At 33.9% G+C, this 19,810-nt stretch overlaps 1 protein-coding gene across 1 annotated transcript; it reads right to left on the bottom strand.

The window, feature by feature from the left end:
* Nucleotides 1–4,784: 4,784 nt before the first annotated feature.
* Nucleotides 4,785–5,822, bottom strand: LOC132316603 (G-type lectin S-receptor-like serine/threonine-protein kinase CES101). The gene has a single exon (XM_059815079.1). The coding sequence runs from the start codon at nucleotides 5,820–5,822 to the stop codon at nucleotides 4,785–4,787; it is 1,038 nt and encodes a 345-aa protein (XP_059671062.1).
* Between the last annotated feature and the right edge of the window lie 13,988 nt (nucleotides 5,823–19,810).

Here is a 19,810-nt window from a genome sequence, read left to right as displayed (position 1 = left end):
TGCACCGGTATGGGACGGTGTCATACTAGGGATGGTTTAGCTCAAAACGCATAAACCTAACCTATTGGATTAAAGGAAAGGATTGTAAAATATTGAATCCTAATTTTGTTTAAGTCAGATCAACTGAGTAAGTTGAGTGACCATTTGGATTTACTGTTGTTTGGAGTTAACTCATATCAACTAAATAAGTTGAGTGGTTAACTGATTATACGTCTTATGTCAGATCAACAAAGAAATTGAATGACATACTCTGGTTTGAACGGATTGTAAATATATGATTATGGTACCGCGAGATGAGCTTGAGTCTCAGACTCGTTGGTTAGGGTGCGTATATGCAGTGGATGCGTAGCTGGTTATTGTAGGTTGAGGTGTACCCTATTAGGTCTAGGTACTCAAGCCCAATTTTGGGTGCGTTTTTGCATGTTGCCTTCTATTCAGGTTGAGACCCCTTACATAGTCCAATGAATGTCCCTTAGTGTGGATATTTATATATGTATGGACTAGATAGCTATTACTGAGATATCTAGGGTGTATCTGCATATCGGGTCACTTTCTGGATTGCAGTTATGATAGAACTTGCATGTGGGCCTGACCCACTCTTATTTTTACAGGTGTTCATCAGTTCCAGGCTTAGAGCTTAATCGTGCTGAGCAGATACAGTTATTCACTCCACCGACGACGTAGGAGTATTTTCTTCTCATTATGACCATTGGTTTTCTTTGTAGTTGTTCATGTTCAGTGTTGGAATATTTTTAGTAGGGGTCCACGAGATGGATTCCCGAGTTGTATTAGAAGTAAAGGAGAAGTTGGTGTATTTAAACTAGATCTTGCATATAAAGTTTATTCGGAGGTTTTTTCCATTAAAGGATTTTCATTTTAGTTCTTTCAGCAAAATTTTATTCATTCCTGTTTCCTATATTGTATTCTGTGTTCGTTAAATTGCTAATTGATTTGATATCCTTGGGTTATCGGGCATGGGCCTGGCCAACCCGCATCCGGAAATCCGGGGGTATCACAGGCATTAAGGTCTAAGTTACATTTTTTTAGGGTGAGTAGTTGAAGGATTTCAAAATTCAAAAAGAGTAATAACTAGGATGGTGAGGTTTGACAGCTTTTAGCCGTAAATGGATAGAATTTCCTTTGAGATTCAGGATCATTAATGGAAGGGATTGTTTGTAGAGGAAGCCGAGGGAACAACCACGTGTGATAGGGATTGTTTCTTTTAAATGATTATTTCGAGTTTTCCAAAAGTCCAAAGGCGTGTTAACAGGAAGTTGGGTATAAGTTTTAAAATTTGAAAAAGGAAAGTCAAGAGATTTTTATGGGGAATCGTCTTTTGGGGGCGTTTGATACTTAGAGGGGTTGGTGATTGGAGGTAATTAATATAGTAGGTGCTAAGGGGATTAATTGTGTTTAGTATTGAAAGGTTAAAAACCATGATGGTGGTATGTTAATGGCGGAATTCAAATCCCACACCTTATTTTCAGGAAGACCCACAAGGCATGGAATTTGGGGGGCATATGTTTATTCCATTATTTTGCCCAATGGAAAGAAGACAAGTGGTGAGTTTTAACAAACTTGCCATATTGATTTAGCATTCCAATAATCCAAGAATATGAGGATGTGACGTGGAATTGTTAAGGTGGATTATTAATCGAAAGAAGTAACATGGCAAGTTTTAATAGAACTTGCCATGTTAGAGTAAGATATTAATAAACATTCCTTTGGAATATTAATTCTACAGGAAATTAAATGGAGTGGTGAGTCCCGCTAGGACTTACCAAACTTAGGATATAAAGTCGTAAAAGAATGAGAAGATTGCATGAAGATATTACCATGAGTGCAACTTCATGAGAAGGCTAAAGTCAAAGATTCAAACAACCAATAGTTTATTGACACATGACGAGTTTTATTAGACTTGCCACGGTAGATTATTCTGTTTGAATTTATTTGGAAGATCCTATTAGTATAAAATACCAATTAAATGGGAATTTTCCATTTTTAGAACAAAGTTGACCAAGTCACAAGAGGGAATGTGGAGGCAATATTTCTCCTTATTTTTATGAGACATCAGTAACTGCTCAAGCCAGGTCAACCTTTTTGCTAAAATTCAGCAGAACGTGGGAATTTAGTTTATTTATTTAAATATATATATATATATATATATATAAGTATATATATATATATATTTGACCCACGATGGAGTAATTTTCGTAAGCCCATGATGCCTTGAATTCTAATGAGGTGAGATTGAAGAGAGATTGCTAGAATTTGGGAAGTGCATCACAACCATGACACCATGAAGCAAATATGGAGGTTTTAACCTGATGTCAAGGAAAGCGTGGTTTGTTGAAGGAAAGAAAATAGGTTGGATAAACTACCTATGATGAAGAAGTTGCTAAGGTTAAGGAGATCAAGGCGACATGAACTCCAAAGCCTAGAAGGAAAGTCTCAAGATAGAAGTTACTAAAATCCAAGGGAATGTGGTTGGCAGAAGATCGTGGGATGTATATTCCTGGATATAGATATATATATATATATCTTGCCCATGAAGAGAAATACCGCTGAAGTTTTGGGGCCACGACATCATGATATAAAGACCAGAATGGAAAGCTCAACTAGAAGGAAGTTACCCAAAGCTAGGAGAACGTGGTCTACAAAAAACTTCCTTATATGTGCATGATATATATTCATAAGGAGGGTTCTAACAGAAGTGAAAGACTACTAGAAGTCATGGGACACTTGGCTAAACTTGAATATATCGGTTGAAAGTGGTGGAAACCTATAAGGAAACTACCACTAACCAAGGGAAGTTATCAAGAATCATGAATGATAAGGCAACAGTTGGTGAAATTATGTCTGAAATTAAGGAAAAGAGTTGACGACATGGGGAAGAAGGACAAAGACATGGGACACTTGTTGAATGATAAAGAGAACACGTGGGAATTCGTTCTGAAACTACCCATGACGCAAATTCGTTGAAGACTAGAGAGGACATGGTTGAAGTCTACAACAGAAGATGGATAAGATGGAAGAAGTTATAATCGCTGAGGAATCATGGGACATGTGGCAGTTTGGAACCATTTCACGTGGAAGCTACTGAAGTTGCCACACCTAGTTAATGCATGCATGGAGCTCTATAAATAGAACACTTAGAGCTAGTTTGCAAACCCTGTTCAAATCACACAACAAAACAACACTTCAATATCTTTACATTTATGTATCTTTACATTCATGTAATGCACCTTCAATATGTTTAATTTAAGTCCTGCACTTATTATTCCTACTTTCCAGCACTTTACTTTGAAGTCCTGCACTTTCAATACCGCTTTCCTTTCCACTAATCATAATTCAGTCCAATAGTCCTTTTTCAAGGCAAAAAGAACCCTTGAAGGTGGTAATTCTAGTCCTTCATTCAATCACCTATTCCCTACAATTTCCTACTGGATAGTTGTTCGGATATCCACTTTGGAACGACAGTAGTTCGTGGCACGCCCGACATCCACTCCTACTTCCACTCACCTGGAAAGTGGAACTAGCGTTTTTTCGCGAGCCGAACAATAAATATTACATTTTTGCTCTCGATTATCTTCTACATATAATATCGCTATACGAAATACTATATATATAATATCTAACATAATATAAACACATATATAAAATTACGTATTTTGATCACCAAAAAGTAATATATCAATTTCACAATGAATATTAATGTCAAATCATAAAAATACCAAAATAAAAACATAAAACGTGTGTAAAATAGTACATAGGAAATAATTCTATTCATGAAATAATTATGTTACCTTCCAGCTGGTATGAATTCAATTTTCACTCGACTATTTTAATTCAAGTTCCTTAATATATAATTGATATATTGTCACGTTTGTTTGTATAAGAGATGATTAAAACCTACCGTGTTCTCATCCAACTATTACATATAAAATATTTTCTTATAAATTTACACTGTAAGCACAAATAAAAAATTGTGTAGATGACTTACCCAAAAAAAAAAAAAAAATTGTGTAGATAAAATTGACAGTAAGATGAAATAAAATAATATGAAATGAATGAATTATAAAAATAAAATATTTTTGAAAAGGAGGTTATAATTTATGCCCAAATCATTTCATTTTATTTATTGTAGTTTTACATCATGACCATTGTGAAAGGGGGTTGCATTGCATCAACCATATAGTGTGTATTTTATTTATATTTTGTTAATAATATTTGAATTTGAGAAGAAAAGAGCAAATATCAGTTGGAACTTTTTAGATATTGGATTAAACTAAAAACAAAAATTCATTTATAACAGGATAGAGACTTGACATGTTTAATCTGTTATATAACCAAGAAGACTATATTTGTTTTAGGGATTTGTACTATCTTGTAACTAGGCGAATGGTGAGAACATGAGTTTGCTCTCAAGATTCAAAATTATTTGAGGGTAAAATTGACATTAATAAAATATTTTAAACCTAAAATCGCTTAAAATTTTGGCATGTTTTAAACCGTACAAAATAGTTTAAGTGGTAGACTAAATCGTAAACAAATACACTTATTTTCATAAATCCGCCTGCTAAACAACGTTATCAAACATGCCTTAAGACTCGGAGTTACCTTGTGTATGGAGTTACCAAACATATATCATGCCTTAAGACTAGGAGTTACCAAACATATATCATGCCTTAAGACTACGAGTTACCTTGTGAAGGAGTTACCAAACATATATTCAAAGCAGGTTCATTTTGTTTATAATGATATTTGAGTAGGATTTGAAAAACTTAGTTGTTCAGAGCTTCTGAAATAAGAACGTAATGAACAATTGTAACGCCACTGTAATCTTGATGGAACTCCAAATTTCCTCTCCAAAATATACATCCAGTGCCACTACTACTAAAACCAGAACTCCTAAAACCAATACAATCACAATCATTCCAACATATATCCCTACAATCACTGAGACTAAGGCTCTGATTATCGTCAACATGTGATGCTTTACCAGTATCACCAAAGTACCCAGATCTTGCATTGAACTTCTGGTGCCGATTCCTGCACTTGGGCTGCTCCCATAGCTCGCATCCACCATTGACTTTCGATATTTTGGTGTTGTAACCATAACAAAGATTGACTTGAGCAATCGAAGTCATATCTTGGTCATATATTCGCCCCTGGTAATCTAACACCCATCCCGATTTAACTCTTCGACCCCCAGGCATAAACTCATGATCTTTCACAAGTGAATAAGTAAAGTATTCCTCTTCCTCATTTGTAACACTGGTGAAATCGTACTTGATATTCATAGGATCAGTTTTAGGCATAAATTCAAATGCCTTATCCTTGGACACCCCACTAGTCCAATAAATCACTCCTCGCCGCCTAACTACCAATCGATGTCCCCTAGGATCCCATTCAAGACTGAAAGGCCCTGAAGCTAGTTCATTTTCAGCGAACCAAGATGTAAGAGTCCAGTTCTTGCCGGTCCTGTGGTTGACTCCTAATTTCATCCCAGGTAGAAGTGTGTCAGTGGGATAGTCAAAGCTTTCCCAAAATGGCTGCTTTGTTGATCCATAGGAATTTTCCTCACTCACTACAAAATTTCCTGAATCCAACAAAGTTGCAGTTATGTTAATGTTGTCGGATTCACTCTCATACAACCGAATAGGGTCCCCTGCATTGTTTGTAACAATCAGTTTTCCTGCTTTATCTATGAAGAGAACACCAGAATTGTCATATAAAGGCGTGTTTCTGTTGGCAACCCACATCGGCTGGAACGGGATATCGGTGTACCATATTCCCAAGTACCTTTTGTTGGAATCCATAGGCTTAAAGAATCCCAAGGTGAAGATTTTATTTGAAGAAACAAGGAAAGTGGAAGAGTTTAGCATATCACCTTGTTTGAGTGTGTCTGATGATGCATCAAGGCAGGCCAAGAGGGACACGAAAATGAGAGAAAATTATGAAAATGGAACTTTTCTTTGATCTAAGCATGATAAACAAGAATAGAACAGTGAAGCTAGGTGAATGAGATTTGAGATGACTTGCTATGAGTTATGGCATGCATGCACATGTACTCTGATAAATTAATCTATTGACTTGATCAAAGATTGGTGGTCCAGCATCTGATTTAGTGCACTATGTAATTTAATTCCTTCTTGTTACTCTGCAGATAGGTGTGCTTCAAATAGCATTCATCGTACACCATGCATTGACAGTGGAATAGCCCACAATGTCTAATTAATTACTTGAATATCAAGCCCATTGATAATTCCTTGGACCATTAAGCAACACATTGGAAAAGTCACAAGGAGTAACAAGTCTGTGTTATAAAGGGGCATCAACCTAAAAAAAGCAACACATTGGAAAAGTCACAAGGAGTTACAAGTCTGTGTTATAAAGGGACATCTACCTAAAAATTTGATGTGTATTTTTTCCTTCTAAAAAGTCAACAAAATAATTAATTAAGAACCAACCAGACAACTAACACTGTCAATGAAGAAAAATATATCATCAATGTTTCGTGAGAAGACCGGTATCACATTTTTGTCAACATGCTCCACGGTCATTGACTCCCAAAATAATGGTCCCAAAACTCTCAAAACATTTTAATTGGTGCCTCAAGTATACCGAACTTTGATTCAGGCTCACACCTTATCGTTCTACCAAAAATCAATTACTGACGATCTTTGACTTTGCGACTCCCCCGTCCAACAACTCTCGACATCAGGCTTACTCTTGATCTTTATAGAAGAGTTACAGGTAGATCAAACTACGAATGCTTTGACCCCTTCAAAGTGTGATCGCTCACCATTTTTCTTCTAAATCTGAATTTGACGAAGAACAAATAAATTATACTTTTCTAGAATTTCTGAATCTTCAATTATGCTCTTCTAGAATTTCTGAATCTTCAATTATGCTCCAATTCTGATGAGATAGAGAACAACACTCCTAAATCACTCTTGTGTTTATGTGTGTGCTCTCGAAAATAAAATCAGAAAAATCAGATTAATATTCTGAATAAAAATATCTCTAAAAATGGCTCCCTAATAGATCTGAATTTTGTATACAAAAGTTGTGTTTAGGCTTAGATGACTATCATAGTTTATATAGAGTTTAGAATGTCCTAATCCCTCTGAAAATATAGAAAATTTCGTGCATAGGACTTGGAAGGAAGTTCGGTTCAAAAAGTAAACAATCAGGAAAAAGGAAACTGAAAGTTCTGATGTTACCAGGACTTCTTGAACCGGTTCAACCAACCCCTTGAACCGATTCAAGATGGCCAGCCTTGAATTCTGTTGAAGTTGAATAGTTTAGCCCCGTTGAACTAGTTTAAGATGGACAAAATGTAAATTATTTCTTAAAAACTTCCAAAACCCTTTCTAAATATCCTCACTGCCTCTCAAAACTTCCTAAGGCATTGTTTTCATCACCTTGGAGTGTAGTATACCACGAACACTTGAACTTCTTCAAATCCGCATCCAATTTTCAATCTTTGAAATTTTGAACCGAAAAATTACAACTCGATCGGACTTATTTTGACAATTAAATTAGCCAATATACAAAATATATATTTTTTACAATCTCCCCAAAATATATATCTCACAATCTTCCCCTTTGGCAATTTCGTGACAAAATCTTAAAAACAACATGTAATCTACCCAAGCAGAAAAAACAAATTACAATGATTGTCAAAGAAATAAAACGGAACTCTTATTGAATATCATGAAGCTTCAACACATGTAGCAACCTATAATCTGCACATTAGCTCAACAAAACTACCCGTGAAGCTTAATCAAGAAAGATAAACAATACACATATATCAGTATTTAAATATCAATATATATATATATATATATATATATATATCTCCCTCAATTTTAGCAACTCACCCCCTCAAATATGCACACTTCTCCCCCTTTTTGCTACAAATTGACAAATAAAGCTCAATCAAAGAAGAAAAAGAAATAATATGGGAGAATTAACAAGAAGAGATATCAAAACTATCATCCATGCATAAAATATTTCAATAAGTACAAAAACATGATGATATATGGTAGCAATGGAACCAAAGACAAGTATCCAAGATAACACATGTTCCATTTACAAGAAAAATAAGACTAATCATGCTCAAAATCATACACATGATATCTCCATCTAACCAAAAACGAAAATTTCTAATAAAAACTAAAAGGAAAATCTTTTTGGATTTTTTTTATTTTTCAATTTTTTAAAATTTTTTTTCTAATATTTGAACAAAAATAATGAGATAGTAATTTCAATGAATTTCTAGCATACATGAAATCCAAAAATTTCAGAAGAATTTAAGAGAATTTAAAAGCCTGAAATTTTTAGAAACCACAAATTATTCAAACAAATCAATTCTCAAGCATGCAATCACAACATGAAATTCAAATTGTAAATTTTTATAAAAATTTAGAAATTTGCCTAACAAGTTTACATGTGCGTGTGTGCAATCCAATCTCATCAAATTTCAATCAAATCACATTGACCAACTGTCTAAATTATATTAATCGAAAAACATCAAGATACAATTGTTTTGAGTAAATTTTACCAAGCAAGACGGCTTTCACTCTAAAGAGTAGACAACAATTCCCTATTTTGACTTGTTTTCTCCTTTCTTTTTACTCAATTAGCTCATCTTCAAAGTCTAGTAGGAGCTTTCGAACTAGTCTCAATAGGTAGCCTTTTCCTTAGCCAAGATTTTCAGCATTCTTTTAATTTTTCTTTTCTTTTTATTCTGAAATTTTTCAGTTTTTTTTTCCAAAGACATGCACTCTTATTATTATTATTATTATTTATTTAAAAACAATAACCTTTATAGCTTTTATGAGCAATATGACCTAGTCAACTTCACAATGATTTTCAACTAAATTTTCTCAGAGTTGTACTAATGCACATGAAAAATATGAACCCAAGAGACTCATCTATAAAAAAAATAAACAAAGCAAATTATCTTTCAACAAATAGATTACACATCAAGAACCTTTTTATTAAATAATCATGTGTCCCCAATTTGCATTCAAAAATAATTAATTCAAGAGAAATAATTATCACTTATGCATTGACAAGAAAGATATGATCATCACTTTCTCATGAAAGAAAAACAACATAAATCCTAAACTATAAGATATGGTCCAATGGAAAAGATAGATATCAAAGCATAGTCTATGACCATAAAACCTTTTTAGAATTTACTATGAGGGTTTTGCATCCAATGACCTATTGGAAACAAATTTCATAGCATCTATAGGCACATACAACCTCAAATCCCCTTTCTTCACCTAAATAGCTTGCACCTTCTACTTTTGAAGAGAATTTTTAGGAACATCAACACCATTCTTTTTCTTATGTGAATTCCTTTTAGCATGAGGATTTTTAGGTTTATTCCAATTATTTTGCTTTCTAGCATGAAACCTATTCTCTGCAAAGGAATTATAACTATGAAAATTAGAATAAGAATTATCCCTTCTCTTCTTGTAACAATAGTGTTGACTATGTCCATTTCTACCACAGTAAGAACAATAAAGTACCTTGGACACATTCTGAGCATGCATTGGCTCCACAAAAAGCTTAGTCTTAACAATAGGCACATTAAAGTTCATGGGTTTAACAAAAATAGTTTGACCCTTTTTATTAGTTGAAGCCTCATAAAAACCTAATCCAGTTTTATCACCTACATGCTTACCAACACTAATCATTTTATCAAGCTTAATTTGTCCAGAAGTAAAAGCAATCAATTTTTCTTGTGACTTTTTCAATTCAAGCTTAAGAAAATTAAATTTGGCAATAAAAGATTCTCTAGAAGAATTAGCTTGACTTACCTCGCTCTTGAGAGTTTTTACTTTTCCTTGAAGATTCTGAATTTCAGCTTTGTTCTCCTCAAGCAATTTCTATTTTTGCTTATTCTCCTTCTTCAATGCATCATTCTCCTTTTCATAAACTCTAGTTCCTCAGACTGCTTCTGACTAACCTTGAACATTGCCTCAAAGATTTTCAATGTATTACTTTCACTTGGTTCTCCATCAATTTTCTGATCATCCGAATTATAAGAACCAACCTTGCTTAATGTCCCAAATTTGGTAGAATCTCCTACACAAAAGAAGAAATATTAGCAATATCATTATCAACATGAGCAAGAAAAGTGCTAGAAGAATCTTTCTTATTTTTCTTATCTTTGAATTTATAAGAATCTTCTTTACTAAAATTTTTATTATTTCTAATTTTAAGGAGACTTCCATATCTTTTAGATAAACGAGAAAGTTCCTTATCAGAACATAAATCATCAAAAATAAGATCTAAGTAACCCTTATTCATAGGATTTTCCATTATGAATTTTTTGAAAACAAAAATAATTTTATTTTTCAAAAAAAACTTCCATAAGGATTAACTCAATGTGTAGAGGATGACTCTGATACCAATTGTTGTGAGTTTGTACGTAGCGGAATGGTTGTGGAATATAATATGGATAATTAACCTAGAAGGATGGTGAATAGATTTAACTTACTCTTTTATCTAATTTTTATGTTTTTTTAATTTTACCAAAATAAAACTAAAATCAAACCACAAAGCAAAAATAAAGTGCAAGTAAAGTAAATAAGGTTTGAGAGATGACACCAAGATTTTTAACGAGGAAACTCCAATTGGTAGAATAGACCAATTGTAACAGGGAAAATCTCGTTGGACTTTGCAGTCCTGAGATCAAAAAAATCCACTATATTTAAAGCAAAGTATATCAAACTTTGACTCAGGCTCACACCCTATCGTTCTACCAAAAACCAATTGCTGATGATCCTTAACTTTGCAACTCCCCCATCCAACAGCTCTCAACCTCAGGCTTACTCTTGATCTTTGTAGAAGAGTTGCAGGTAGATCAAACAATACTCCACGAATGCTTTGACCCCTTCAAAGTGTGATCGCTTCACCCCTTTTCTTCTAGATCTGAATTTTATGAAGAATGAATGAATTTTGCTTTTCTGGAATTTCTGAATCTTCAATTATGCTCCAATTCTGATGAGATAGAGAACAACACTCCTAAATCACTCTTGTGTTTATTTGCTTGCTCTCAAAAATAAAATTTAAATAATCAGATTAATTTTCTGAATAAAAATAACTCTCAAAGATGGCTTTATAATAGATTTGAATTTTGTATGCAAAAGCTATGTTTAAACCTAGATGACTATCATGGCTTATATAGAGTTTAGAATGTCTTAATCCCTCTTAAAATATAGAAAATTTCGTGCATAGGACTTGAAAGGAAGTTTGGTTCAAAAAGGAAACAATCAGGAAAAAGGAAACTGAAAGTTCTGATGCTACGAGGACTTCTTGAACCGGGTCAGCCCCCTTGAACCGGTTCAGCCCCGTTGAACTAGTTCAAGATGGACATAATATAAATTATTCCTTATAAACTTCCAAAACCCTTTCTAAATGTTCTCACTGTCTCTCAAAACTTCTTAAAGCATTGTTCTCATCATCTTGGAGTATAGTATACCATAAACACTTGAACTTCTTCAAATCCACATCCGATCTTCAATCTTTGAAATTTTGAACTGAAAAATTATAACTCGATCAGACTTGTTTTGACAATAAAATTAACCAATATACAAAATATATATTTTTTACAATCTCCCCAAAGTATATATCTCACACATGGAATACAAAAGAATAAATAAATAAAGCTAAAAGTAAACTAAAATAATTAAATGAATAAATCCTCTATGAATAAAATCATTTAATCCTCAAAGATAAATTCTCCAAAAGTATGTAACTTGGAAATCCTCAAACATGGACTCCTAATAAATCCCATAACTGATAATAAATAAATGTTTAAAAATTGGAATAACTAAGCAGAAGATAAAATCCTACGTCGATGACACCAGAAGAGTGATGATGCCAAATCCTTAGCCTACACGAACAATTACTAATCCCGTTACTAACGAGGACCTGAAAAATATAACAATGGTGGGTCAAAACTTACAACAAGTCCTTTCTATAACAACCCAAACAGAGACCTAAAGAAACTACACATCTATAGCTAACTCATGTAATAACTACATAGTCGATAAGTATATATAAATATACACACTAAAGACTCTCACTGAATTAAGGCAGACTCAACTGTGTAGCGGGTATCTTATGCAAATTGCACACAAAGGTGGTCACAAGTCCTCTTTCTACCAAAGCACATACATCTCTAATTTAGCTACCCATCTCAATTGGCAAAATATGCCTCCATCCTAACCACTGATTATAAGATCTCAGTCTCATATCGTGGTATATATCCATATACATATAAATCCATATCTTATCCATACCAATAAAATAAACTATCCACCATAGTCTTTCAATAACATGTTATCCACATGGTTTTATTACTTGACACGAAGAGATAAGACTGAACTTATTGGCCAGCCCATCCACATAATCTAAAACAAAACCATATCCTAATGATGGCATACATAAAGCCAAATCCTGACATTAGTCCTCAAGAAAATTCCAATATATATATATATATATCATGTCTCAAAAGTATAAAATACAGATATGCAATTGATTATAATCATATCATATCATAATAGTATATAATATAACATCATGTTATCAAATCATTGGAATGACTTATAATTTATTTAAGCTTCCTATATCATGTATCTTATATAACCTGAATCTTAAACATGAAGATAATTCATTTTATAGCTAAGTAAGCATTCTCCAAATACATCTCATGCTAAACATTTAATCTAAATTGTTAAAACAACTTAAAAAAATTAAATCCATCTATTCCTTAAATAATTCAATTGGCATGCATCATTGTGTTCAAGCCTATTTAAAATCCACTTAAAATCATCCTTAGTCCCTATTTAGTGTTCGGGACTTTAAATAATTAATTTGGGGTCAATTAAGCACTTTTGTCAAAATTCACCAGAGAGTGATCTATCACCCTAGGGAGGGTGATATATCACCCTTTTGTCCTGAGGGTGCTCGATCACCCTTTCGGATCACCCTTTCATCCCGAGGGTGCTCGAGGGTGATCGATCACCCTTTCCCACAAAGGGGTGCTCGATCAACCCCCAAGGGTGCTTGAGCACTATTACGTGAAATAGTCCGAGAAACTCTGTTTTAAGCCCTGTTCTCTATTGTTAAGGGTCCTAAAGTATGTTATGAAGTCACATCGACACACAAGCATGAAAATACATCATTATAACATGTAGAAATCCATTAAAAATCATATCTAAGCCGTGAATTCATCAATTCATACAACAAGAACAACCATGAACATAAACTCATAAAACCTATGTTCTATATTAATTTAAACATGGATTTCAATTTTAGTAATCCTTTGAACATCTTCAAATTTATACTAGAGACATATAGATCATAGATCTAAGAGAGAAATGTAGAACAAAGAACTTGGCTTAAACTTTTGGATCGAAAGTTATACTCATTCTTTCTTGTTTTTCTTCTCTAATGGTCCTTCTTCTTCTTCTTCTTCTTCTTCTATAATGTTTCCGATTTTTCCTATTTTCTATTTTCTGGGTTTTTTTTATTTTTATTCTTTTGAATTATTTTAATCCTTATCTCATTTTACGTGCCAGACACCGTGGGGTGTGTTCTGAGAGTTGGTTAGGGTAATTCTTTGAGTTTAGGAGTCTTAGAAATGCATTGGTTTTCATTTCGGCATTTTTTCATTTTTCGGGCCTGGAGGTCCCAGGTAGGACCCGCAACCAGGGTTGTAGTGCACGGGGATTATGTTTTGGGGTCATTGCATTTCATATACTATTATTTTATACATAATTACTTTGTTACATGTTTAGATATGTGGTTGTATTGTGTTAGTGTACATATATAATTATAATGGTGACAAAGAGAAATTTGGCTTAGGGGTCCCACATGTATAAGGTATAATGCATATATCATTATATCTATCATTTTAGCCATCAACTTCATCACTCTCGTAGCTTCCCTTTCTCTCTCTACAATTCAAGCTTTCTCTCTCTAAAAGTTGTATATTCAAGCTTATATTCCCCTTTTTCCTTTTAGATTTCGACTTTGCCATAGAAGGTAAAGGCAAAGATAACAATGAGGGCTTCGTTTTGATCGGAGCTGATATTTGTTTAGAGCATAGACCATCTGATGTTCTAGAAATCTTAATTCCTAGTACGACATCAACTATACCTAAATCGTTCATATCAAAAAATTTTGTCAATATCTTTTTAGTAGTTTTGATTATATCATCATTGCTACCCATTATTAGCATATCATCCACATATAGGCATACAACAACATATTCATTTTGAGCGTTTTTCACATAAACACATTTATTACATTCATTAATATTAAAACCATTTGAAAACATCACGTTGTTAAAAATTTCATGCCATTGTTTAGGTGCTTGTTTTAATCCATATAAAGATTTTACAAGCTTGCACACTTTCTTTTCTTGCCTTGGAACTATAAAACCTTCAGGTTGTTCCATATAAATTTTTTCTTCTAACTCACCATTCAAGAAAGCAGTCTTAACATTCATTTGAAGTATCTTTAAATTTTACAACGCTGCAATAGCAAGTAACAATATACTAGATGTTATTCTTATTACTGGTGAATACGTATCAAAATAATCTAAGCCTTCCTTTTGCCTGTATCCCTTAGCAACAAGTCTGGCTTTATATTTATCAATTGAACCATTAGGTTTCATATTCTTTTTGAAAATCCATTTATACCTGAAAGTTTTAGTACCAGGAGGAAGATCCACCAACTCTCAAGTATGATTTTGCATGTGTAACGACCCGAATCCAGGGGTCCGAATTGCTACCCGAACCGAGGACACTCAAGGAAACAATGGTCATTTTGCTCTATACTATGCTATAAAATTCATATCGGGGTCATAACGGACATTTCTAACCAATTCGGTTCATAAATGTAAGATAACCATAGCTTTGGGTCCGCTCCGGGACCCTAAGGTTCTTAAGGGTAAAAAGGTATTTTATGTCAAAACTAGAGGATGATACCCACACTATGTGAAAGAGGGTTTAAAAACGTTCAACTTAGACTAAAGAATGAATCCTTTCGGGTTTAAAACGAGAAAATTATGATATGTCGAAGTTCGGGATTGAAAATGCAAGATAAAGAGAAATTTTGGCTAAGTATAAGATCGACGACCAGTAGCCAGGATTTTTTACTGGTTGTCTAACGCCCTGGACAAATGTGCACCCTAGCATGTGGCACGAAAAAGCGATGAAAGGTACCCAGATTCGAAACTCTCTGGTGAGCAGTATTTTTGCCCAAAATTAAAATTTTACAATTTTTCATTCTTATTTCCATGTCTTTGTATTTAATCTTGGGATATAATATATATGGTCAATTAAACCTTATAATACCTATCCCAACTCATGGATATGGATATAAAATGAATCAAAATGTCATAAATTAATTCATTTCATTAAATTTCATAATTAGTTTGGATATGAACGTAATCACAAATATTGTCATTTACATACCCCAAATGCTCCAAAGGTTTCAAAATGGTCCAAAAGAATATAAATACATGGTTGAGGTCTGAAGGACCAAAATTACAATACTTTATAAGAATTTACATCAACTATGAATTTAATACAAAATACCAAAAGCTGCTCCTGTCAACCCTAACTATACTTGTGAGGCTCCCGTTGTCAATCCGGTCCTTGTAATAACCTGAAAAATGTTAAAGGAAGGGTGAGGTTCAGTAGAAAATGACTAAGGCACCAACTTTGGACTCCCTTGAGCTACAGATCACACATTGACGAGAAAAGAGAACCAAGATTATAAATTGGGGATTTTACAGAATTTAGACCACCTTTCAGTCTAATTAATGGGATAAATACAATTTTGCACATTATGAATGCAAATATAATGCATATCCATTCCTAAACTTGGTGTCAAACCGACCCCAATTCCCACCTACGCTAATCGACTTTAACGAGGCGAGATTGATACTATCCCTGGCCTCATTTTGATGACCATTTGGGGCCTAGTACCAATGTTACATGTCCTACACCGAGCTGTGCTCCTTCTACGTCAAGTTAGCACCAGGCTTGCGATACCCAGTCAATTTCTAAATTTTTCTATCCCGCCCATTTTAAGATGGCTTACTTGTCATTCTCATTCAACTTCCTCACCATTCTAAAATGGCTCATTATCCTTCTCATTTAATTTACTCATCATGCCATGTATATGGTTATTCTCATCAACTTCACTTCAATTTCATTTGCATAATTATAATGGCACAAGCATGACAATTTCTACAAAATGAATACAAGCATAGCATTATCAATACATCAACTTCAAGCATGCTCATCACAAATTTTATGTACTCACAATCATGCTATCTTCATACATTAATAACCTATGCATGTAAGTAGCAACATAATTTCAATTAACATGAAATAACACCTCTTTCATCACACGTAGCATGCTTGGTACACATCATCAAACGACCATCAACTTATTCACTTAATTATCATTCAAGAATGAGATTTTTGAGAAATTATATAATAATACTCAAATAAAGGCAAAGTTTGAAGCATTAAACAACCCCTACCTCAATTATATGCAACCAAATAATCCCTTAGCTAGACCCCATTTTTGAAATCCTCCAAATCCTAGCGTCAATGGTGTCAAATGGAAGTTTTTGCCAAGTAGAATAAAACTCTCTTCTTGCTTTTCATCAAAATCCTAGCCTAGCCTTCTCAAATCTTGCATTTTAACCCCAGACTTCAATATAGTTACATATTTACCCATAGACTTGACTTTAAGCACCAAATGACCCTAGTAAATAATAGTTTTACCCTTTCTAAGTCCTAAACCATTTATGACCATGCCAAATGACTATTTTGCCCTTGGGGACTCTAGAATCACTATATTGATGGGAACTGACTATAGTACCTTATATGGCCTCGGGTTTGGGTAAGGACCCGGGTAGCGATCCAGATCCCTGGGTTTGGGTCGTTACATCTTGTCAGCCTATTCTTATTTGCACCATGGTCTATTCATTATGTTGTTATACTACACTTCCTTTGATACATCAAAAGGACTTTGTTTCATGTCCTCCACTTTTCTGTTCAGTCTTCACTTGAGCTACGTGCCTACTCTGATGCTGATTGGGTAGGTGATTTGACTGACAGGCGTTCTACTACTAGCTATTGCTTCTTTTTTGGGAACTCTGTTATTTCTTGGCGTAGCAAAAAGAAATCCTTGTCTCCAGGTCCGGTACAAAGGCCAAATATCATGCCCTTGCTGATTCCGTATAAAAACTTATCTGGCTTCGATGGCTCTTTACTGATATGGGTGTTTCTCATTCCACTGGCACTGTTCTCTATTGTGATAATAAGAATGCTATCCACATTGCTCATAATGATGTCTTCCATGAATGCACCAAGTATATTGAAATTGATTGTCATATTGTGCGTCAATATGTTGCTCGGGGCACTGTACGTCTTCATTCTGTAACTTCCATGGCTCAGACCGCTAACATCTTTACCAAATCTCATCCACCATAAAGATTTCGGGAATTAGTTTCTAAACTTAAGTTGGTTTCTGCTCTACCACCTTGAGTTTGAAGGGGATGTTAACATAATAAATATCATATTATATTATAGCCGTTGTATAGTGATTATAGCTATGATTGTTGCCATTGTATAGCTGTGATTTGTATAGATGTTGTTGATCAGTAACCTATATATATCTACTCCTTTGCACATGATAATACACACTTGAATATACTGAACATTATTTATCTGTTTCTTTTATATTTCTTCTCTAACATTCTTGTGTTATATCACTTTTGTTTATGTTTTTTGTTTTTGATTTTATTGTTTTTATGTCTAACCCCTTGAATGCATTAAAGTTTTGATTTTTGTTCAAACCTTGAGGTATTCTCCAAAACCTCTCTACTACTTTGTTTTTCTTTGTTTACATTGAGGACAAAGTATGTTTTAGGTTGGGGGAGGGAATTTTAGTCTTTAGTTATTTTATTTTCATAGTTAGTATATTATGGTCATAAAAAAAAAATAATAAATTATATTATTTTAGCATAGTTGTTAAGTTTTAAGATCCTTACGCTACTTTTATTTAAAGTATTCCATTATCTACATGCTCATATTATATTGCACTTGCACTTTAGCCACTAGTATATGAATTTTGATTGAAGGATGATGATGATTTTGAATTTACTGAAGATAAAAAATGTGGAGATTTTAACCCTTGTGAGTTTTTGAGCCAATCATTTTTTAAAGGATTATTTAATCTTACTTTTATCATTTGGAAGCACATTCTTTTGTTGGTTAGCCTCATTATATTTTTTCTTTTGATCAGATGTAGAGATTTTTATGCCACACTTGTATTATATTAGAGTTTATGGATGTTGAAAAATCATAGTAATCCTTAAGATATGATGTTGGGCCGTCTTGAATTATTTTGAGCCTTTAGTTTTTTCTTTGTGATTCATTACCACTAGCTAAAAATTTTAAAAAAATTGCTAAGCTAAGTTATAAATTTGGAGTTGAAGTGTTAAAGGACCTTTGTGAGACTTTCTTTACTCAATCCCTTAGTTAAATCGTCGGCCCGTGTGGAGGCTTGTATTTAAATTCTTAGATAAATTGTGAGCCCACGTGGAGGCAATCTTTAATTGTTCTTTGCATCATTGTTGTTAAAGCATAGGAGTATGGGTTAAGTGTTTGTGGAGGAAGTTTTATTGAAATTGTTGTGAAGTTGAAGTGTTCGTTCATTCATTATGTTTATGTGTTTTCACATTATGCATGCATGGTCGTAGATCACTAAGACCAACTCTTGTCCCTCTTGATTTGCATCTTGAATCTGTAGTTAGAAATCCTAGAGGAAAAGGAAGTTCTAGTTTTATCCAATCCATTACATCAATGGAAAGCCATAATGAAGAGAATGTAGAGGACCTTGGTCACATAGACCAACAAGGTATCCTTCATCTAAATGTGCACCATGAGAACATTCAAGCACCATTAGGCATGCCTAGGCCATTCATTCACCAACCACAATAACAATAAGGCCAAGTTCTATTTGGAATGCCAAGGCCAATGTATGCTCCACAACCTCCCATCATTCAAGGAAATCAAAATCAAGGTGCCCACGTTGCACCTCAAATTGCTAATCCTCTACTTGCTTTAAGAGATCACTATGTGCCTAATGAATATAATGCACCCACATACATTCATTTACCACCATTTAGAGCACATCACTATGAATTAAGCCACAAACCATTCAAATGCTTCCTAACTATTATAGACTTCTAAGTGAAGAACCTTACAAGCATTTGGATGAGTTTCTTGAAGTATGTTCCACCGTAAAATATACGGACATACCGAAAGAGGTTTTAAGGCTCAAACTTTTCCATTCACCTTAAAAAATAAGGCAAAGTATTGGTTTAACAATCTTAGGCCTTTTTCAATCACTTCTTGGGTAGAAATGCAACAAGAGTTCTTAAAGAAGTACTATCCGGTTTCTAAGACCAATGCCATGAGAACCTCAATTCGAGAATTTTCACATGGGGATGGAGAAACGTTTCATGAGGCATAGGAACGCTTTAATAAATTGCTTAGGAAGTGTCCACATCATGACATGCCCAAATGGCAATTAGTTCAATATTTCTTTGAGAGCTTATCGGACAATTACAAAGGCATGGTTGATGCTTCCATGGGTGGCTCATATATTGATAGGCATGAGGATGATGTGTGTCGTCTTTATGAGAGCATGAGTGAAAATTCTTTGCATAGAACATTATCATCCA

This window comes from Cornus florida, unplaced genomic scaffold (assembly GCF_030987335.1).
Source record: "Cornus florida cultivar Cherokee Brave unplaced genomic scaffold, ASM3098733v1 CherokeeBrave_3.0.0_Hap2_Chr07, whole genome shotgun sequence".
NCBI classification, from domain to species: domain Eukaryota; kingdom Viridiplantae; phylum Streptophyta; class Magnoliopsida; order Cornales; family Cornaceae; genus Cornus; species Cornus florida.
The sequence above is the reverse complement of the archived record's forward strand: the minus strand, read 5'-3'. Positions and strand labels throughout refer to the sequence as shown.

Excerpts from the sequence above, each read along its gene's own strand:
- LOC132316603 (XM_059815079.1), bottom strand. The coding sequence starts at position 5,822 with ATGGATTCCAACAAAAGGTACTTGGGAATATGGTACACCGATATCCCG.